Consider the following 12,666-nt stretch of genomic DNA (forward strand, 5'->3'; position numbering starts at 1 on the left):
GCCTTACAGTTTTACCCCCAAGTTTCTTTAAGGCATCATTTTTTCAGGGAAAGGTCTGGACCATATATGATGGAGATCTGGAGTGCCAGACTGTACACCCTAACAAACTCAGTGAAGAGGTCCCAAGGGCTTCAGCCAGCTTTGAGACACCTATAGTAAATGCAATCTGTAGTTGTCATTGGGTTCAAGTCTGTATGGGTTCTCTAGCTAAATAAAGTCTGGTGTGCCACTTACCCAGTGCTGTTGAGATAACTCTGTCCAAGGCTACAATCTTTCGACAAGGAAGATGGGTTATACCAAAATGCTGGTAAACACTGCCCATTGCTGTGACGTTCATATCCATAATCACTGTTTTAGCATTAAAAGAAAGAGTCACATAAAAACCCAGAAGAACAAATACAGGTATTAGCTCATGCTCTCTCCTATTGATACAAGTTTTGATTTTCCTCAATCTGTTTACTAGGATTTCTGATTTTTTATTGATATAACAACAGATTCTTCATCCTGCTTTAGCTTTCTCTGGGGGGGTAGAGTTACCTTACATATGTCCCAGTATAAATGACCAGAACCAGACCAGGTAGTTCATGAGCTATTGCATTATCCATTCTGCCTCCGAGTCTAACAGTGCTTCTCAGATTATATATATATATAAAAAATATATAATTATATATTATATATATATAATATATATTATATATATAATATATAATCAAATATAATAAAAGCCAGAGATCTAAACTAAGTTCAATCACTGCTGTCTCAGTCATGTCTTAGAAAACTGAAGTGCTAAATAGTTAATTGTATTTGGAAACTATATCACATGAGCTGCAGAGGAAAATTTACAGCCCTGAGAGAACTCTCGACTGAAGGCATTAACAGCATATTTGGTAATGGAAAAGGCAGCTGCGATCTTCAATTCTATTTTTGTTTGGCAAAGGAAATGCTACCAAAAATCATGTGTTAGAAACAATGAGCCAAACTGTAATCTTTTGTCCCAATTTGGGTTTAGTTATGACTAGATTTGCTTTGGTTCTACTAAAAATAAACAACAGTTCAAATTGTTTTTGATTCCAGGTAAACAAAGACTCTATAAAAATTGTTATTGTGGAACAAATAAACAAACAAAACCCCTTTTTAATCAGTATTCCATTCACATGTGGTTTTACTTTCTAGCCGTTGAGTAATGAGGACCGTTTGGTTGGAAAATCATTCTTATTCCTTTTACTAAGCTTTCTCCATAGCCCATAACAGAGAAGTTAATGGGATGCCATTTCTAAGAACTGCTATACAGAGTCCACCAACTCCATTCCAATATTCCAGTTGCAACATGATCCTTGATCTTAAAATGGCACTTCTTTGCAAAGCACTTTTTTTGCTTATTATCTTTAACGTCTTGCTATCAAGTAGCCTGATATTCTAAGAAAAGAGGATTAGGGCAGCATTAGATTATGTGATTAAAGGCTCATCTCTGTATACGTAAAGAAGCAGAGAGGAAAAACAGGAGGCAGAGGAACCCCAATAACCTCGTCAGAGCCAGTGGAGCCCCTGCCCCGGCTCCTCCCAGGGCTGTCACAGGAGAGCCATCAGTCCATGGCTGGGGCGAGGCCTACCAGATCGTCAACAGGAGAGGCTCTCCCCAGATCACTTTGCAGATCACTGAGCGGGGTTACTGCACACAGGGGTATGGGGCTCATTATGCCATGCCAGGGAAGAGCATCTGGCATCTCCATTTCTATTTTCCTGGGTGAGGGGCTATCTGTTCTGTGTGCATGTGCGTGTGGTGGTCTGTCTCAGCAAATGGACTCAGACCACGGGTCACAGGGGTCCATGTGCCCGCACTGCCAGCAACTGGAATGACTGGAGTGTGTGCATACTGCGCAGGTGAGCACCAAGCCAGACAAGCCAATGAGTAGGATAAAAGACTTGGGAGCTAGGTGCTGATGTGGTCATAAGTCTGGGCTGGATACTAGGTCCGTGAATTGGTTATTGGAGAGATCAAGAGGTCTGGGGGAATGGCTACTGGTGTAAAGCCATATAGGTCTGGACCTGCTTGTGAGACCTGTTATGTGTGCGTATGTCTATGCATGAGGCAAGCGGGGATGTCCGCTTGTCAGCAACTGGGGAGACAAGGCATCCAGGGGCCAGATACTGGACAGCCCTGGGTGTCTAAGACCAGGCACTGGTGGGATCAATATTGTATGTATGTTTACAGTGCACATATTTTCCACAAATGGGATTTCATCTTGATCAACCAGAGGGGGGAACAGGATGAGGCAACAGTTGTTTGTGTGAGTGCTGTGTTTTCTGTTTGTGCTAATCTGTGTCACCAGCCATGTACATATGCATATATGTACTGTGTGTACATGCATATGTGTGCCTATCAGGAACAAACGCTCAACCTTGCTACGGCCTGGGTCAGGGGACACGGAGCTGCAGCAGCCTCACCTCTGTCAGGTGATATTTGTAGAATAATATTAACAACAACAAGAATGTTTAACATTATGAAGACTTTTTTCAAATGCCTTTTCCTTTCTGGACCAAAGCATGATGGCTTAAAACAAAAATTTAATGAATCACTATTAAACAATTTTAAGAAGTCTGGTACTGATCTAAGATATGAGACAAAGAAAAAAAAAAAGGATAGAATATTTTGCAATTTATTTTTGTTAAATTTCTTATACTTGTTATCAAAAGCAGGACATTGAGAAGAATTTTGTCACCACTTTTTACTCCTGCCTGCAACTTTTCCTTCTGAATCAAGAAAAAAAAATGTTTTAAGGTAATCTAAAAAAGGAGAAATTAAAAAGATGACATAAAGCAAAAGAAAATTAAAGCTGCATATCACTTGGGAAAACTCCTAAGCATCTATTAGACTGTACAACTGTTCCAAAGGAACATTTTGGCAGCTGTGGTGTTTGGGATATCTACAACAAGTAATTGAGAATAGACTCTAGGAAACAGCAATGAAGTAGATGACCTAAGAGGTCTTTTCCTCAGTTTTTTGATTGAATTTTCATCAATCTATTTACTCAGATGCTAGTCACTGAATGTTGCTTAATTGCTTTGGAAGCATCAGCCAGCCTATTCTCCCACTGCCATGTGCTTCTCTAATCATCTTTGTTGGAATAAGAACACTATAGCTGCAGAATACACTTTATAATGAAGAATAACACCATTCTGATTTGCTTAAAGAAAACAAATATTTACATACAAGTGGGACTCCTGTATTTTTGTAATTCATTTGTCAACACTGCAGCACTGTATTGCTAAGTTATCATGTGTCACTCTAATTAAAAAGCTGTAACACTGTACACACACAATGTTCTGTAATCAGTTAGGTGAAAACAAACCAAAATAATACAGTGAAATCTGCCTCAGAGGGGATCAGTACCCCTTTTTTGCAAATCATCTGGCTCATTAAGGCCCTACAGAAATATCATCCCAGTAAATGACATGAATTGCTGTTCCGTATCTCTCTACAGATGCACCAGCCGCCCGTTCACCTCTGCAGTCTTGGAATCTAATGAATTCCTTGGCTACAGGCTGGTGCATGCAGAACACTGATGCTGACAACAAATTGCTGCCTACAATTTGGCACAACAGGCTTTGTAGCAATCAACAAGCATTAGCATCAATTGGATTGCCATAGCACAAGCCAGTATAGCAAAACCTGGAATCAGGGAAGGCATCAGCTTTAGACTGCAATCAGCTAGCTGAGTCACTGCCTGGTAACTGGGAATTGGAATTTGCATATAGTGATGATATTTTGTGCCTGCCTGAAAAGAACTCAGGTGAAATAGATAATGTACCTATCAAAAAAGAGTGGAGCATTTATCAGCAGGGATTGTTTTATCAGTATGAAGCAGCCTGTCTCATGGCTCTCACTGACGGTGGTTTTATCCTGGCAACTTTTACTGGTTTAAACTGGAATCCTATTTGTCTTAGTCAAGTAGGATTGCAAGTCCTTCTCTCTAATTAGAGACAGATACAAATTCATTCCAGAAGTTCTGCATCCCTGCTCAAAGCTCATGGTAAATTCCCTTATCTAAGATTATTTGCAGCACAGGTAACAATCAAAGGAAAAGAAATCCCTTAAGGAAGTTTGTAGTTCGAACACAGACCTGACAAACATACTGTCATGGAAGAACTATAAAATCATGTGAAATTATTAAAATCCCACTGTTTTAAGATATAGAAATAACCAGTTAAGTCAGATGAGTGATTGCTATGCTCATACCTTCTAAAAATCAAAAGATGACTTAACATGTAACCACAGGACTTCTTTAGCACTAACAGCTTCACCTTAAGGTCAACTATGCCAGAAACTGAAAATGCTACTTGTGGTTTTGTATGCTGTGCTTTGCAAACTTTTCAGACATTAAATGGGGTGGAATCGAGGTATCTGTGATTATAGTCACCTTTGTTCTGCAGTTTCCAAAAGCCCTTGTGGAAAAAAATAACTGTGGCCACAGCCGTAGAAAAGTCTTTCTTACCACCTTTTTAGTCACTTCATACCATTGTCTAATATTGAACTATGATGCAAATGTAGATTTGTGTTAAAAGGGAGCTGTGCTTGCTTCCCAGTTCTATAGGATCTGACATGGGATTTATCTCACAGAAGGATGGATTCAGCTGCAGTTTGAATTATGGATCTATGAAGGCATATGATTATAATTGCATCACAGTATTTGGAGTCAAGCTGTACCAGCTTATGTTAATAGGGAACCTAAAATCCCCAGAATCTTTCCAGTAAATCCATGCCTGGTAGATACCTAGGTCCCTAAAGATGCAGAGATGCACCCTAGACTTTGCATAGTGAATCTGCATTTTCCACAAGCATTCAAAATGAACTAAAAATTCATTCAAAATTACTATTCCTTAGCTAATGAAGCCTACCTCAATGATAAAGCAAAGTTAGTTAACCTAAAGGTGCAGATGTACGTGTATTTCAGAGCTGGCACCTGCATGATTGTCTGAACTGATGAGTGGTAACCCACGAAGCCAACAGATTCTAATCACATTCAGTATCTGCCTTCTACCTCCCTGTGGTTTGTCAGGACAGTTTCACATGACACAGGACTCTGATGTTTTAGCATAAGAACTAAACCTAGCAGGCAGGTCTGTAATTTAAGTGCCAGACAATAAAAAAAGAGCTAGCCAGATCCTTGCTGATATGATCAGTGAAATAAATAGGCCTGATTCTCAATTGCACTAAGGCTCCTTTGCGCATCTCTGGCTATCCAAAGTCTCTAGCACCAGCGTCAACAGGCTTATACTTCCCACAAAGGTGTGAGATATACAAATACTGATAGGAGAAGCCCTCAGTATTAATGACAGTAGGTTCAGAGGGAGGACTGACAGTGCAACACTTAACTCAAAGTTTCTATTAAAGGACCTGGGAGACAGGTAGCTGAAGGATGAACACCACCAAAGATTTCCATCCGCGTCTAGGAGATGCTTCTACTGAAGAGATACTGCTGTAATAATGTTCAAACTGCAGGAAGGAACATGACGTAAGGAAACCGGGTAAATTAATGCTTTAATAACACACAAGTAACGGTGTCATCCATTTACACAAATCAATTAAATGAATAAGGACAATCTCGTTTCTAGGCCGTTGCTGGAACAGATTTGCCGAGGGCTTCTGCACATTTCCACTTCCCCCTATTCCTGGAGCACTGTTGCCCTCTGGCTGTGAGCCTCAGCCCCTGCATGGAGAACAAATACCTGCCGCTTCAGCCCTGTCCCCACTACTTTTGGTTCTAGCCCATGATAAGAGATGTCTACTGTCAGAAGAGTTCAGGTTCCCAAGGCTAGAGAAACTACAGTCATTTCTAATGTCATTCAGTTTTGTTGCTGTGTAAAACAATAAACAAATGTGCCCTTTTCTCTGAGAAAGAACTACCATGGGCTGAATACAGATTTGAAATGAACCTGGAGTTCTATGATATTACTAGGAGAAAAAAACATTACAAAATCTTTATGTCTTTTATAACTGGCATTTTTCCCCTGAACTGATAAAAAGGCACTCGCAGGATTAACAGCAATAACACTTTTTTTTTTTCACTTTACCTGAGCACACAGATATGTTTTTTAACTCCAAGCTCTGACAAGCTTAGATAATAAAATTTTCTCCATACAAATTCAGTGTCTAAACAGCAAAGAAAGTCCTACTCTGACTGGGGCAGGGATTGTTGTCTTCTTTAATTCTGTATACAAGTCTGGGTCCTGTAACCATTGATGTTAATATAAAAAGCCACCCGGTTTATTTCAAGATTACAAAATCACATGTAGTCAGCTAAGGGGCTTCTCCCTGCGTGGGAGATACATGTCCCCTTCAATCTCCTTCAATTAAGAGCCCTGCCCAGCAAAAAGAGAAGTAGAGAATTCAAAAGCACTGCTGAAATGTCATGAATGAGGATGATGAAAATGCTTCTTCCTGTTGCAGGAAGGACCCCACAGAGGACATGCTTCCACAGCAAGAATTCATTCACTGATTTTCCTCCAAATGCCTCTTTGGACCAACTTCTCCAGGGTGCATCGGCAGTGAAGCCCAGTGCGGAGTTCAACAAGGCAGGCACTGAATGCTACAGCGCAGCAGCAGCTTTGCCTTTCTTAGCACAATCAAACTGGGCTGAGAAATTCAGTAGAGCCAGGAGAATTGCTTTTTTCTTGCCATGTCTCTTCTCCTTCCTTGATAAACCTCTGTCTCCTGTTCCCTGTGGCTTTTCTGTCCTCCTCTGGCAAATCTATGTAAAACTATGCTCCTGACTGTATTAAGTAGATAAATAAGTGATGAATATTGCTGGTAAATATTTCTGAACTGGATGCTTAAAGCAATGTTTCAGTCTTTTTTTCCTCAGAGGCGCTGGGGAAGGAAGCTGAAATGGATAAAGTAAAAATCCAGATCTGAGGACTGTAGGAAGGACAAGAGCTCAGAGAGAATTGGAGGGGATCACGGACAGCCTGCTCTAAACCAAAACTGGTTCCATCAGAAGGAGGAAGGCCCTCCTAGGTCAGGAAGGCTTTCTATCAGTCAGCTCAGCACAGAGACCTGCAATATTTTTAAGGGTATTTTTCTCAGGCTATTTTTAACAAGATGACTTTTGCAAAGTCCTAATTCTGCCTCTTCCAACAGATTTGAGGGGTCTTGTTGGTGCGTGTGAATTGTGAACATCTGTTGTACATCCCCAATCACCCAAGCTTTCTCTTAGAGATTGTCTCACAACCCAGCAGACCTTTTGGAGAAAGTTTCCTTGAAATGAATGTAAAAGAAAGCATGTTTCCCCCAGCAAATGTCACCGTGGTACTTTTGTTCTGTACCTAGCAACCAAGTTTTGTAGTAGCAAACCACATAACCAATTTCATTGAAATAAAAACATACATTCTTAGAGAGAAACAAGTTATGGAAGGAAAGCGTATTTTTATCAGAAGTGATAAAGTTGAGTGTCTGTCCCTTAAGAATGTAAGGGGTTTAACCACTAACGGATTGACCATGAGTCAATCCCACCAGCTAATTTCTTGAGCTGGGCATGAGCTTGGCATAGCTATGTACTGCACGCCGTACAGGAAGGTCAAAATCTCCAGGGAATTTCCTTCCTATTCATTTTTTTTCTGGTTGGCTGCTATCTTTTTTACATTACCAGAGATAGGTTAAATGGCTGAAATCCAGGACCTTTGGGCACCTACATGATGAACTACACACAGAACTGAGGTATCTTCTCCCTAACAAAGAACTCACTGGAAGATGGGGAAGTCATCAGGAAACCATATTCAGAGAATCAGTGTGCTCATAATTTTTATTATTTGGTGCAAGAAGATTTACTTTTTTTGACACATGGAAAAGCCTCCTGTGATTCTGTGATTTTATATAGAAAAATCAATATAACTACAGTTATGGGAGGGTGAGAAGGGAAATGCCATAAATTTCCATGGTACTGGAGTGAACTCATATAGCAAGAAAGAAAATATTTATGAGATGAACTGCTTCAGGGTACATGTTACAGTTTCTGGGTTTAATTAATAACTTGCCATAGAAGTAGCTGGATGAGGCACAAAGGGGGTTTATCAGCACTGCCAAAGAGCCGCCATTTCTCTCTTCTGGGATACTCAGGACTGTCTCAGACTTGGAGAAAACAGGTGATAGAGAGATTTCAATAATGTGGTTCCCTGCCTTTTTTGTGCAAATTGCTGTGAGTCAGCAGCAATCTCAAAATGAAACTAGAACCTGAACATCTTAGCATGCCATTCATAACTCACCGATGGACTCTATTTCCTATGGCATACAGCAGAGGAGAAAAGGCTTCAAAAGGAGATTAACCCAAATCATGAAGGCAGTGTCTGTTAGATACTATCAAACATGATGGTCCAGCTATAACAAATGACCCAGGAATTCCCTAGATACTTGATTTCCAGAAGCTGAAGGCCTACTTTGCATATGCATATATTTACTTTTACACATATACACATATGTGTGTGTGTATGTATGAAGAATTTATTTTATTTTTTACGCACACTATATATGTCTTACATACTACTTTCACAGCCACCCCTGGTCATTGCTGAGGTTAGATGTGCTAAATGGACCTTTTATCTTAATGCTGCACAGAGCTCAGATGTCACCTGGAAAATGGTCTGTTCAGCGTCAATTTTGTGGGAGCCTTAGCAGATTACAGATATCTGTTCCACCTTTCTTTCTTTTGACATACCTGCACTATCAGGGAGCAACCTATTTAGCCACTTATATGTTTATTAATATCAGCTCTCTGCAAGCCTACAGCCTCTCTAGTGAGCTCTGCATTGGTGTGGTAGAGAGCACACAGTTCTTGTGCTCATTGCTCACCAGTCAAAGTCTGCCTCTGTGCACACGCATGGCTCCGAGGTCATAGCCCCAGCATATTTTCCTTGCATGCATTTCTTCTCTGACTTGCGCTTCCTGTAGATCCTTTTTGCTCCCATGATGCAAGCTTCTCCCTGGAAACAAAACCAAAAATATCTTTCTCTGACACCCACCAGGCTATTTGTATCACCCAATTTTTCCAAGCCTGTGTAATGGGAGCTGTGACTCAAGGGAAGAGAATGGGAAGTCAAATGCCATGTCAGTACACTGAAGCTAATTAAAGCTACTGAAGCTTTAACTGAAACTAAAACAGCTTTTCCAATACACCCTAAGAAATGATCTGAGGTTACTTATGTATCTGATTCAGTTCTGAATTTGTTCCAAAGCCAATCAGCAATTGATTCAGGCCTATTTCTCATTTATAGATTAGGTTTCACAGCAACTGAAAACACAGCCTGATCCCTCTGCAATCTGAGACACAGAGCAGGTCTATTTCTTTGGTCTGATCTCTTCGGCAATCATTTTGTTCAGTGGGAACTAGTAATATGTGTATACGTAAATACTTTCCACAGACTATGAGTTCAGGTTTTACAGGGTTTGACTTGTTACGTGGATGATAACATTTCCTTGTCTTTTCACTCCTATCTTCAGCACCCTGTTAAATATTTCTATGTAGGGAACAAGGCTCAGCCTTGTAATCTCAATGGAAAGCAGATCAAAAGGCAAGAGTCCACAGCAGTCTTCCTAAAAATAGTTCTGCAAGCTCCAAAGCCAACATCCTCAAAGATATACTGCAAAATCCTTGGTATTTTTGCTTATGCAAGCACAAGAAAGTAAAGAACAAAATACAGTGGGGTCTCACTTGTTACCTTTTATGCTGCTAAAATCACTGTAGGAAAGAGAAACTTTTCATGGCTTTGATTTGCCCATGAAACAGAAGGGCCTGAATGGCAACTGGTGTAAAATGCTGTGCCTCCTTGAATTTCAAGGAAGCTGTACTCATTTTCAACATCTAAGGATCTAAGTCATAACTGGTATTTTTAGTGTGGAGTTGTGCCTTGTGTGAGCAGCTAGTCTGAGTCAAGCTACTTTCATTTCATATTCATTATTAAATTCTTGCCCAGCAAGATATATACAGAAAGACAACCTTTGATGATATAAATGGGTGTTTTCACTTTAGACTTCAGTGGAGCCTGTGGTGTTTATATAACCACAGAATTTGGGCCACATTTTATTCTAACCTGATATAACACAGACTGTTGAGTCAAACTTGACAGAGCTGGGAAGGTGCCCCAAGGCAGGCACAGGCACCATGTGGAGCACGTTACCTTGCTGGGCACTTAAGCAATGGTTCCAGGAGTGATGCAGCAGCTGCATCCAGGATGAAAGGGACAGGGCATGGCGGCCCAACGGACTGAGTAATAAAGTGCCCGACTCCCACAGCAGAAGTATCACTGCTGAGAGAGACAGAACAAGGATGAAACCAAGTGAGTAAGAAATGAGGCCAAGAGGGCAGGAATTTGGAGAAAGAAGTGTGAAAGCAACCAGAAGGGTCTTAAGACACTGGCTCTGAAGACAGAGAAGGACGAAGGAAGAGAAGGGAGATAAGGACAGGGAAATTAGATGGGAGATGTAAGACTGAAGGAGTTCAGGCCTCTTTCAGCAGCAGTGCTTCTGCTGTTGTTGCATTCCTCAGCTCTGGATAAGTCTGAGCTAATTGCCTGCATGGAGAATGAAACCCAAAAGGCAGCTGTTCATCCTTTGGGGCTCACAGAGTGCAGTCTGAGGCCAACACGCCTATGTAACAAAACAGACCCATCCAGTAAGGGACAATCTGATACACCAACCTAAAAGGAAAAGACATTGGATCATGCTGATTTTTCACCGTAGGATCATTAGCTACTTCAGGTCAGATCCCAGCCTCCTTGCTTCTCACCTGGCTGTGGAGTTGCCAAGGCCTGTAGTCCTCTTCTGCACACCTCCGATCAAAAATGGACTTGTAGTCTACTTTCACCAGCTGCCACTCTGAGCGGTGGCTGAAATGGCCAAACACTCTACAGAATACAGCAGAAAGAGCATACAGTAAAAGGTAGCACCAGATGGATTCTGGTAGTGACAGAGGTACAGTCACCCACAAATTTCCAACAGAGATCAATTGCTTTAGGAGTGCCAGTCCTACTGATTTTCACTTGACTGACATAGTGAAAGCCACACTTAGGCTCCTAAATACCCACAACCCTTTTAAAAATTGCATGTAGCTTTTATTCTATGGATCAAGATCCTCCCAAGTCAATCCCCAAAATGACTATACAGAAAAGACTTGACATGAGGCTGGAGACAGTTATACCTACAGGAGTTTGATATCTCAATTATGAGCTTTGGGAATCCCTTCCACACAAATTAAAATCAGAACCTGAAGGGATCATTCATCATACATCTCTATTAACTCAGGTTAGTTTCCAAGCCACATGTTCTGTTTATTACAGGTCAGTCCATTTTTTACAGACACAAACTGAATTTTCCTCCTGTTTTTGAAAATCTGATCTCAGGTAAAATGTCACAATTTCTGGCAGGGTGAATCCAGATTTATGCACCATGCAGAGCTCAGCATACCACATTGAAACTAATCATAATTTTTCACGAGTCAGCCTCCAGGCAACATTTTGTCATTCATTTTTACAAAAGAATGTCTTCATTTTTCTGTGTCTCAGTTAAAAAAAAAGAAAGTAGCAGCAAAACACAGCTATAAAAATACCCCACCATTGTTCTTTCAAATATTCATCTGTCAAGAGTAACTCTGCTTTAAATCACATTCAATTTGAGGAGTCAGGTTTCATGCTGATAAGCTAAGTGATAGTGTTTTTGCAGCTTGCAAGGAACCATGTTGTCATTCCCTCAATCATATCACAAATAAACATTGATGCAACAGAAGACTGCATTCTCCTGGCTTCAGACAGCATTTGGTTTGGTCCCCAACCAGAAATGCTATTATGTTACGAACAACCTTCATAAGCTATTTTCGGTGTAGTTCCCATCAACATTAGCATGATGGCATGCTCACTTACGTCATGATGAGAGTTTCCTCTCCAGGTTCCCCTAATACTCCATCTACAAACAGTGGGAGGGATGTGAAACTGTACTTGCTCCAAGACCTCCCTTCATCAAAACTTAACCTGGTGGAGAAAGCAGAATTAGTATCTTCTTCCCTCACTCTCCTCCTACTTTACTTGAAGAGACTCTCTAGTCCACTACACCTGCTATGGAGAGTAGGAAGCAGCTTCTATTCTTGGATACTGCATTTTTAGTCCTTTATATAACTATTTTCTTGGGAAGCATCATAAATCAGAGCATTGAACAAACTTGTTTGGCATCATACTGCTAACCCATGGCCAATACTTAAGTGGTGGAAACTAATAAAGTTATGTTAGAGATTGATGCTTTAAGGGCAAAACATACCCTAGGGCTAGGATTTTTTTTAAATAAACAAGTGATTTTGAGCATCTTATTTTTGGGTCCCCAACATAAGACATTTTAAGGAGGTTAGATTTCTGGAGCACAAAAGCTTTGCCTCTTCTGATCAGCAGTCTTCCCTGTGGCGGGTCTAAGTGAAAGCTTGGAACCACTCATCACTTCCTAAGACTTGGGTCTATGTGTTTCAGATATTGGTATGACACTGACTGTAGTGGAAGTAAATCATGCAAAACATCACAAAACTATATTCTACCTACCACATAGACTCAAGAGTGCTAACTAGTGGGAACACTTTTGCCTTATTCGCTATATAGCCCTGAATCTATTCAACAAAATTCTGGTTCATATGTGCTTCC

The 12,666-nt window shown here is 40.7% G+C and overlaps 1 protein-coding gene across 2 annotated transcripts in view; it reads right to left on the minus strand.

Moving 5' to 3' along the window:
• SORCS1 (sortilin related VPS10 domain containing receptor 1) overlaps positions 1-12,666 on the minus strand; it is a 312,215-nt gene that overhangs the window by 42,732 nt on the left and 256,817 nt on the right. For both annotated transcript variants that reach the window (XM_076338969.1, XM_076338970.1), the window contains exons 14-17: positions 11,905-12,012; positions 10,776-10,893; positions 8,843-8,973; positions 235-348 (exon numbers count right to left, since the gene is read on the minus strand). In XM_076338969.1, coding sequence (XP_076195084.1) covers positions 235-348; positions 8,843-8,973; positions 10,776-10,893; positions 11,905-12,012 — 471 coding nt within the window. The remainder of the gene's footprint in view (positions 1-234; positions 349-8,842; positions 8,974-10,775; positions 10,894-11,904; positions 12,013-12,666) is intronic.

This window comes from Aptenodytes patagonicus, chromosome 5 (genome assembly GCF_965638725.1).
Source record: "Aptenodytes patagonicus chromosome 5, bAptPat1.pri.cur, whole genome shotgun sequence".
In the NCBI taxonomy this organism is placed as follows: domain Eukaryota; kingdom Metazoa; phylum Chordata; class Aves; order Sphenisciformes; family Spheniscidae; genus Aptenodytes; species Aptenodytes patagonicus.